The following is a 9,765-nucleotide window of genomic DNA, read 5'->3' on the forward strand; positions in this document are numbered from 1 at the left end:
TGTATAATTCATGTTTTTCATCACAAGTTAGAAATAATATTTATGATTGTTGAAATATTGGACTTAAAAAAATATATTGTTGTATTTTTTTCATCTGAAATTCTTCGATGTTCGGAAGCTACATTGAGTTGAAATGAATTTTGGGGTAAAATTTAAAATTTTATCAAATTTCGTACCATTTGACCCAATAATGATCCAATAATTAGTGCATTTTCTAATTAATGTTTTGTGGGAAAAAAATATAAAAATGATTAGCGAGCTTGAGATTAAATACCAAAACTAAAATTTCTTATCTCTCGACCCAATGGTGAGCGCATTTTTTAATTAAAGTTTTTTGAGAAAAAATATAATTTTTTATATTTAAAAAAGGAGGTTCCAAATTAATGTTGTTTATTATTTTATAATTAATACTTAAATTCTAAATTTTAAATTAATTAATGAAAAATATTATTTTTTCTGTCGTCAAGATGTTTATTTTGTGTTTGAATTAAATTTTTATAAAATGATTTTAAGAAATTTATCAAATAGTAAAAAATAATTTACTCAGAATCAATTAAACACTAAAAAATATTAAATTTTCCAGAAATCATTTTTCAATAATTATTTTCAGCGAATTAAACGGGCCCTAATTTCATATATAAAAATTCAATCATAGTGTGAAAAAAGAAGAAGGTCAAATCATGGTTGAAAAATCTAAACCAACCAATTAGACCGGTTCAATATAGAAGCAATCATTTATCCGATTTAATATATATATTGGCCCTACGGGAGAATAGTTCAACCAATTAAATCATTTACGTGGATTGTCACGTTAGCATCATGATAAGGGACTCAGTGATCATTGAAAGCCACCTCAACAAGACTAAGGATCAGTAAAAATATCTCTCCAATTTTTCTCAGTTTCAAAAATAAGCAAATTGGTCCTTTTAAAATTTGTTGGAGCAATTTAATCCTTGTCAATTTCGAAAGTGAGCAATTAAGGACAATTAATCACAACATTAACATCTTCACTCAATTGTATATAATTCCAATTTGTATAATAACAAATTTAGCTCCCAATGTTTACATGTTTTGTCAAATTGATCTAGATTCTAAAAAATTCAACAAATTTAGCCTCAACATTTACACATTTAAATAAATGTTGTTGGTTAAATTTGTTAAATTATTACCAAATTGGCTGAATGTGTATACTTTGACGGCTAAATTTGTTATTATACCAATCAAAATTGTGTTCAATTAAAAAATATTAACATTGTGATTAATTGTCCTTAATTACTTCGATTTTTTTGAGAGAAACCAATTTTAAAATTGAGAGGGATTGAAGAAATTTTTTTACCATTAGGATTTAATGGTCAAAACACTTAACATAACAATTTTGTCGGTGTAAGAACCAGGGGAGAAGCCAATTTTTTGGGGGGGGAGCGGAATTAAATTGTATATTTTTACGATAGTAAAAATGCAATTTCACCACTTTAATAACCCATATCTTTATAATTTTTAAAGGATTAAATCAAAATTTTATCATTTTTGGGGAGCCAAAGTGCAATTTTACTATTACTAATTTAAAAATTTATAAATTGTAAAGGACCTAAATGAAAATTTTTCTATACTAGAAGGCAAGTAGATCTGTTCATGGGTTAGGCTACCCGCCCAGACCTGAAGACTGCCCTGAAATTTGAGAGGATTCGAGTAAAAATATTCAGCCTAAAAAATAGGCTTAGACAAAAAAAATAGGCCCGTTTAAACTACGGGCTCGAGCTTCGTCACTGTTAATAACTTATTTGGGTATAAAAAATTCAAAGGAATTTAATTGATTTTTTTTCTTAAATAACTTTTCATACCATTAGACCCTAAAAATTAAAGTGATAAATATTAGTTTTATATTTTTCTTTCCAAAATATTTCTTTTAAGTGATGATTATTATAATAAGAAGATTATTGTGATTCTTTTTTACGAAAATCAGTTGATGTAATACTTTTGTATTACATAGTATATTAAGCATGTAAAGTTAAATAAAAATTAAAGTAATTGCAAAGATAAATGTTTAATTAATAAGTCTAGTTGTAAAATTGAATAGAAAAGTTATTTTTGTTCTTCCTATTTAGAGTGCTCATGGGCCGTGCCCATAAAAAAAATTTCGGCCAGCGTCCTAGGCTCAGGCCCTACCTGGCCCGAAAATGGGCCTAAAATTTTGTCTAGGCCAGGCCCGGAAAAAAATTCCTAAGCCCGAGCCCGACCTATTTTTTTAATAAACACTAAAAATTTATTTTAAAAATAAAAAAATAAAAAAGTATTTTAAAAATATTTTAAAATTAAAAAAATCAAAAATACTTTTTTGGCCCGGGCCTGACCCGTTTTCTAAACGGGCTTCATTTTTTTTCAAAACGGGCTTCATTTTTTGCCCAAACCCATATTTCGGGCCTATATTTTTCCCGAATCCTCCCATATTTCGAGCGGGCCGTTGGGCCGGGCGGCTTCAACATCTGCAATATTGCGGCTGTTATTTAAAAATAAAAAATATTAGATTTGACAATATGATATAATAAGTTTATAAATCAAATTTTAAATATGATTTATCATTTTATTGTATTACTAAATACTGTCAATAAAATAAAAACGTATATTAAGATTTTAATATCATTAAAGATTGTAATGTATATTTTTTTAGAAAAAAATTTTGATTTGATTTTATTGAAAAAGTTATGAAAGAAATAGAAAATATTTTAGTAGTTTTTTTTTATACGAGTAAAAGTTTAATCACTTATTGTGAAATAATTTATCTCTAAACCCTTACTTATCGTGGTTTGCGGCTAGGGTTGTGAGTGCAAATTCGTCCTTGCTTTGTCAAGTTGCTAGCGAATGTTATTGTTTTGTTTGATTGGTTCTGTCGCTTCTTGATTCTATTGTGGATGGATGAGACATTGCAAGGGTTGTCTTTGTACGAGAAAGAGAATTTAACCTGGTGCTTGATGGAGATATTGGGAGTGGAGGATGAAATCAACTATGATATTTACCTTGTGGGTAAGTTTATGGGAGAAAGGATGATTAAATTTAATGCCATGGAATGTACTCTCTTTGCACTATAGCGCCGGTTGAAAGGGGCCACAATTAAATCGATTGGGGGAGGAGTGGCTTGTATTTGATTTAATTCAATCATATCATTTATTTGAAGATGATTTTTTGGGGACCCTAGTCATTTAGTAATTATATTCCGGTGGTTTATCAATATCGTGTCTATGATTCAAATTTATATTTTCTCTATAAAAATATAATATATATTACCATTACACCCGACCACTTATCGGTGTGCACCCATATCTTACTGATATTAAATTTTGCAAAATATAATTTTCATATATTACACTAAATTGTAAGTGATTGTTGGCCAAACAAAAAAATTGTAAATTGTGATAATAAATTTCATATGGTGGCATAAGGCCCACCTTACCATGAAAACCCCAACATCATGCGCCCACCTTACCATGAAAAACCCAATATCATGCACCCAACACCACAACTAGCAGAAAAGCTGCAAACGACGCCGTTTTCTATCTTAACGAATAAATGCAAAGCATGCAACCAAAGGACACTCGAAACAAAAAGAAAAGAACGAAAGCCAAAAAGATCTGCTTCTCATACCACCCAATCATACAAAACCTGTCGTTTTCATTTCACAGAAGGGTTTTTGTAGGGTTTTCATTTTCATTTTCATTTATATCTTTCTTCTTTTCCTTCATTCAATATCTGTAGAAAGTAACGATAAAAAAGGGGAAAAAAAGGGAGAAAATGGGTTCGTTGAGAGATGAGGAACAGAGAGTAATGGGAAAAGAAGAAGAGGAAGAAGAAGAGAAGGAAGAGGAAGAGCCTATACTAAAACAACAAAACCAAAGGTTTTGTATGTTTCCCATTACCTATCAACCACTTTGGGAGATGTACAAGAAGGCTGAGGCTAGTTTTTGGACTGGTACTACCTATTTTCCTCTGTTTTCAGAATTTTATTGGTCATTTTTGTGTTTTTTTCTTCTTCTCAAACTTGGGTTTTTGATGTTGTTTTTGTTTGTTTGAAGTTGGGTTTGTTTTAGATCTTATGAACTTTGCTTTGTATAAATGGAATGGGAAGTCAAATTAATGGCTGGAGGCAGAGGGTTAAAGAAAAGTGGGTTGTATGCATGGTTGAATTTTGGAATTGACTGTTGCATTGGCAATTTTGGTATCAACATCATTGTTGTTATACTGTTCATATGTTGTAATGGTTTTGAATTTTTTTTTTAAATTTTTGTTGGCTGGCAGTCATGAGAAAAAGCATTCAAACCATTAGTTATCCCTCCAAAGAAGATAACGAAAAGCTACCTTCTGTAAATGTTGATATAGACTTCTTTTCATGTTCTTGGAACTGTTTTCTTTTTCTCGTATCACGCTTCTTCATTGTTATGTTATAATGTAGTCATGCAGGAAGGATTATTGGTTAATTGAAATGAATTTTTATTGCATAGAAGTTGACCTCCAAACTTAAAGAACAATTAATCTGATTGATGTTTCTTAGGAAATTTAACCTTAGCAATCTTGTATAAAAAGTGCAATGAGCCTTTTTTCCACCCTTCTTTGTAAGCTTTTTTACCCCTTAATTTGGATCTTTTATCTGTTTATATCGACTTCCTATTATGTATTACTATTCATATCTTCTTTACCTTGTCCAGTAATTTCCTTCCCCTTGGTTTGACCTCATTCTCATCATTTTTTAATGTTATTGCAGCTGAGGAGGTTGATCTCTCACAAGACGTGCAGCATTGGGAAACCTTGTCTAGCTCAGAAAAACACTTCATAAGCCATGTGCTGGCCTTTTTTGCTGCATCTGATGGGATAGTTTTGGAGAACTTGGCTGCAAGATTCCTAAATGATGTTCAAATTCCAGAGGTAGGCATTCGTTAAGTTGTTTTGCAGGCTATTTTATGAATGCCCGTGAGTACCAATGGGACTAGTATCTTTAATTATACATTTCATGTCTGGTTTTGCAATTTAGGATAACTTCATTCTTATATGAATGACTATAATAGGAGAATCATATTGCAACGGTGTTGGGTCTGGTGGGTAATATCAGGATAATGTTCTGTTTAGTTCTTAATGATTTTGCCTGCTTAGCTAGTTGTAGACTTAAAGGCCGTTAATGACCAGTTTGTTTTACATTAAGGTAGGGGATACTTGTTTAGAAACCAGTAATCAGCCTTGTTTTTTCAAGTTTTTTTTTTTAATCTAATATCAGGTTTCCCATTCTCTCAGGCCCGGGCATTCTACGGATTTCAAATTGCTATGGAGAATATTCATTCTGGTAGAAAATTGATCATTTACTAGAATTGTTTATCTTCACATCTAATCTGTGCCCCCATTTAGATGTTACTACAAGAAAGTTCTTGGCCAATTTAGCCTGTCAAGGGCTTGCAGGTTTTGGCATAATCTAGCTTGCAGCCACATTTCAGACTTCTGGAGAAAGCCCTCTCTAATGATTACAAATGACTTTTGGTGCTTGAAAAGTAAAGATGAGTCCAGCCTCTTGTTCAGTCTTGGTCCCAGTTAATCTTTATTGAGGTTGTCAAACTCGTTTTTAGATTATTTTAGGGCTTGGTTTAACCTTCAAGAGTCAGTTGTTGGTTGGGCTAGATTGTCAGACTTATTTGGCCTTAACTGTCAACACAAGACTGCAGCCTAGTAAGCATTTACTAAGTTGTGGTCTTTCTGATGATTTCCCAGTATCTTGAATTAGAGTTACCTGATTGCGTATATTTTCTGCTGCCAATGGTTAGAAATGTACAGCTTGCTTTTGGAGACATATATCAAGGATTCCAAAGAAAAACATCGATTGTTCAATGCTATTGAAAGCATCCCTTGTGTCAGTAAGAAGGCTAAATGGGCTATCGATTGGATTCAGAGGTATTACTTTCATGTCCTGCTCTCTGGGGACTTAATATATTAAGCCAAAGAAGCAATTTGGTTAAAGAATTCTCAACATGTTGGACTAGAAGTTCAATAGAACATTTTTACCAAGGTTTTTCTAACTTTAATTGATCATTCTGCCTATTAGATATACCTAAGGCAGAATTTCTGTCCTAGATATGGTAGAGCTTGATTTGCAATGATCAATGCATGTATGTTTGCTGTTCTTTATAATCATGTACGGATCAAATATTGAGCTCGGTAGCCTTGGCTCCTTTCTGCACCATTGAATAGCTGGAATTTGTTTGGTCATCATCTTTGTGGTTCTCAAGCGTATTTACAGTTTAAACTAGCTATCATTAAGTCAAAGCACTGCAGTACCTTTCTTTCTTTAAAAGGTCTCTTTGGTTTTGTCTGTATGCAGTTCCACTTCATTTGCAGAGAGACTTGTGGCTTTTGCATGTATTGAAGGAATCTTCTTTTCTGGAAGGTAATCTTCTTTATCCATTAGGTTCTTTCTGTTTCTAGAGTTTGTGTTTCTTATACTTTCCTACTACGAAGTTGGATTTAATTTTTTAACATTTCCTTTTTATTGATTAATCATTGAGTTTTTCAGCTTTTGTGCCATTTTCTGGCTTAAAAAGAGGGGACTGATGCCTGGTTTGACATTCTCAAATGAGCTTATATCTAGAGATGAGGGGCTTCACTGTGACTTTGCTTGCCTTCTTTACGGGTAGCTTTCTATTTTTTATTTTTATTAAAATATATTTGAAAACAATAATAGAACTTTTGCTGCTGCTTTTTTTTTTGGGGGGGGGGGATTGGCTGGGGTTTGGCTCCACTTCATTACTTTTTCATTCATTAATATCCAATGCATGTTTAATCACCATTCACAAGTTGATTTTCACATTTAATAGATGGATCTTACATGGGTCCTACACATTTGAATGGTGATGATCATTGTATAGGATGTTAATGCATGAAAAAGTAATGGAGTGGATCTTAACCCCATTGGCTGGATATGTGGGTTGTATTTAAGAAGATATGGAATTTGAATGCACCTGCTTACAGGTTGCTGCAGAAGCAACTTAAATGGCACAAAGTCCATCATATTGTTCATGAAGCAGTGGAAATCGAGACTGAGTTCGTGTGTGAAGCTCTTCCTTGTGCACTTATTGGCATGAACTCGACACTCATGAGCCAGTACATTAAGTTCGTTGCTGATCGTCTTCTGGTATATTTCTGTTAATTTGTTTATATTTTAACAGTTCATTTTGATAATCCTAGCTTGATATCTTGAACCACCTTGAATGAAAAATATTTAACAAATTCATATTTGACTATTATACAGATACACCAAAACACACATTTATATTGATTCCATAAAACTTGTAATCTTATTTCTTAATCCTAAACTGATATACTTTTATCCGAAATAAGAAGAGATGTTTTAACACGTGACTAATAGATCATCTGACTTTTAAATTTGATCATTCTTTGTTGATGTAATACACTGAAATCCAAAAACATATTTTCATGACCATGAAATGTTACTAGTATCACCGATAGGATCATTTGTATATTTGCTTCAAGATTTTCCCTTAAAATTATATTTCTTCTTGAATGAATTGCTCAAAAATTTAACTTCAAGTGGGTAAAGAAATCTAGTTTACATTTATAAAATCTTTAATCTGTTTTTTTAAAGAAAATTTCAGGGATTTGACAGGAAAAAGGTGTATTACCATTCTGAATTATATGATTTTGCAGGATGATTTTCCTGATTAAAAGAAATGATTTTTTGAGAACTTAAAAGATATCTTTCATAGTTGAAGATGGCTTTGTTGGGTGTAAAGAACTAAATTAGTGACTTGTTTCCCACTTATTTGCAGGTTTCATTGGGCTGTCAAAGAAAGTACAGCGTCGAAAATCCCTTTGATTGGATGGAATTTATATCTTTACAGTAAGTATTAATATCCCATATTGCTGCATTTTTTTGGTTTTAAGTTATTGGATTATATAAAAGTAATGTCAATTGCAACATCTTTTATTAAGCTGACGTCCTGAAGTTGGACTCTTCTACACCTAATTAAGACACAGACACCCTTTTGTCAGTGGCATTCTTTCTACCATATTTGGTTCTCTTTTTTGAACTTTTTGATTTGAATGATTGTTGCTCTTGACGGGACCCATCTAACATTGGTCCCAAAGGAATTATTGCAGAAATGAGACATGTATGTGAAATGTGAGTGGCTATATGTGTCTTCCCTTCTAACATCACCATGATAACATATAGGGAAGGAATTTGTGTGGTAAGGGATTGTAACAGTCATTGACTTTTTCTAGTCTTGATTAATCATATAGTTAACACCCCCCCTTTTTTTTGAGAGCTAGTGCTTGTCAAGCTTAGCTGTGTGAGTAATGATAGTAGTCAATTGCTGACTTGCTGCATTTTGTATTCTAGTGTGTGCATAACCTATGGTGATTAGGTCTATATTATCGTTTATGACATATTTAGAGTCTTAATCTTCTTAAACGTGTTTTTGACTTTGCAGAGGAAAAGCTAACTTCTTTGAGAGGAGGGTTGGTGATTATCAGAAAGCATCTGTTATGTCAAGCCTTCAAAATGGAGGTAAAAACTACGTTTTCAAACTAGACGAAGACTTCTAAATCACCCCCATCGATCTAGTTTCCATTTTGTTGCACACTGCAAGTATTATATAGATGCTGCCTGTTATTGGTATCAAAATATTCTTTGTAGTAGGTCTGTTTGTCTATAATATCGTTTCATTATGCCATAAATTCCAAGACATCAGTTCACCGCCTGCAACAATAAAAGCTTAAATCATGTATGTATGTATATTATGCCATGGCATCATTAGACTTTTACCATGTGCGGTAATAATAATCATTTTGGATGCATATTGTTGTCCCTTATCGAATTTTTTAACTTATCGAATTTTTTAAGTGCCTGTCATATTCCAAGAGGTACTACGTATCTTTTATTCCCTTATTTGCTTTCATATGGTGGAAAGTCTATATTATCATTATCTTGTTTGCACTTTGCAATTGCTTATGTCTTACTTCCTCTTCAATTCACTAAAATATTTATTCAATACATATCAAACTAGGTAAGTTACATAATGCATATATGGCTGCCAATTCCATACAATATGAAACCTAAATAATAATAATAATAATAATAAAATAGTATGAGAGTTGAAGAGTTCAAATAATTAATTGAAATGTTATTTTCCTTTTGCCCCTTTTAGTGTGTGGTGCAAGGCACAACTTTGATTTTTAAACTTTAGTATTTGCAGCTTAGCAAGGATGAAAGGTATTGAGGGTTATCCTAGTCAATAATGGTCTTGTTTATTATTATTAAGGGGTAGGGCGAAGGGGAGGGGTTGTCTAGATCTGAACTCAGTGCTTGATGTTAACAAGGACTTAACAAAGCAGGTTATTTGCTACTGCATAAGTAGCTAGTAGAGGTAAAAGTATCATGGAGACCTTTGTATTAAGAATTAGATTGTGTTTGACCTCTCTATTAAAAAATTGGACAAATTAGGCCCTATATATTAGATCAAAAAGCAAACTGATCTTTTCTATTAAAAATTTCATCCATTTGTACTGTTAAAAATTGACATGCCTTATGGAATAACCAAATAGTGGCATGTCACGTATACCTCATGTTGATGTACAATAATTAATTTTTAACAGTAGACATGAATGAAATTCTTAACTGAAGGATCAATTTGCTCTTTGATATAAAGGACTAATTTATTTATTTTTTAAGTAAAGGGAGTAAAATACAATCTGATTTTTAGTATAAGGGTATTT

At 32.1% G+C, this 9,765-nt stretch overlaps 1 protein-coding gene across 1 annotated transcript; it reads left to right on the top strand.

Annotated features, from left to right (window-relative positions):
* Positions 1 to 3,560: 3,560 nt before the first annotated feature.
* LOC107927807 (ribonucleoside-diphosphate reductase small chain A) lies at positions 3,561 to 8,847 on the top strand. Its single transcript, XM_016858925.2, has 9 exons — positions 3,561 to 3,964; positions 4,754 to 4,914; positions 5,278 to 5,326; positions 5,799 to 5,925; positions 6,353 to 6,418; positions 6,545 to 6,661; positions 7,000 to 7,162; positions 7,818 to 7,888; positions 8,481 to 8,847. The coding sequence occupies exons 1-9, from the start codon at positions 3,787 to 3,789 to the stop codon at positions 8,593 to 8,595; spliced, it is 1,047 nt and encodes a 348-aa protein (XP_016714414.2). The 5' UTR covers positions 3,561 to 3,786; the 3' UTR covers positions 8,596 to 8,847.
* The last annotated feature ends 918 nt before the right edge of the window (positions 8,848 to 9,765 follow it).

The sequence above is a fragment of the Gossypium hirsutum genome, chromosome D02 (assembly GCF_007990345.1).
Source record: "Gossypium hirsutum isolate 1008001.06 chromosome D02, Gossypium_hirsutum_v2.1, whole genome shotgun sequence".
Taxonomy (NCBI): Eukaryota; Viridiplantae; Streptophyta; class Magnoliopsida; order Malvales; family Malvaceae; genus Gossypium; species Gossypium hirsutum.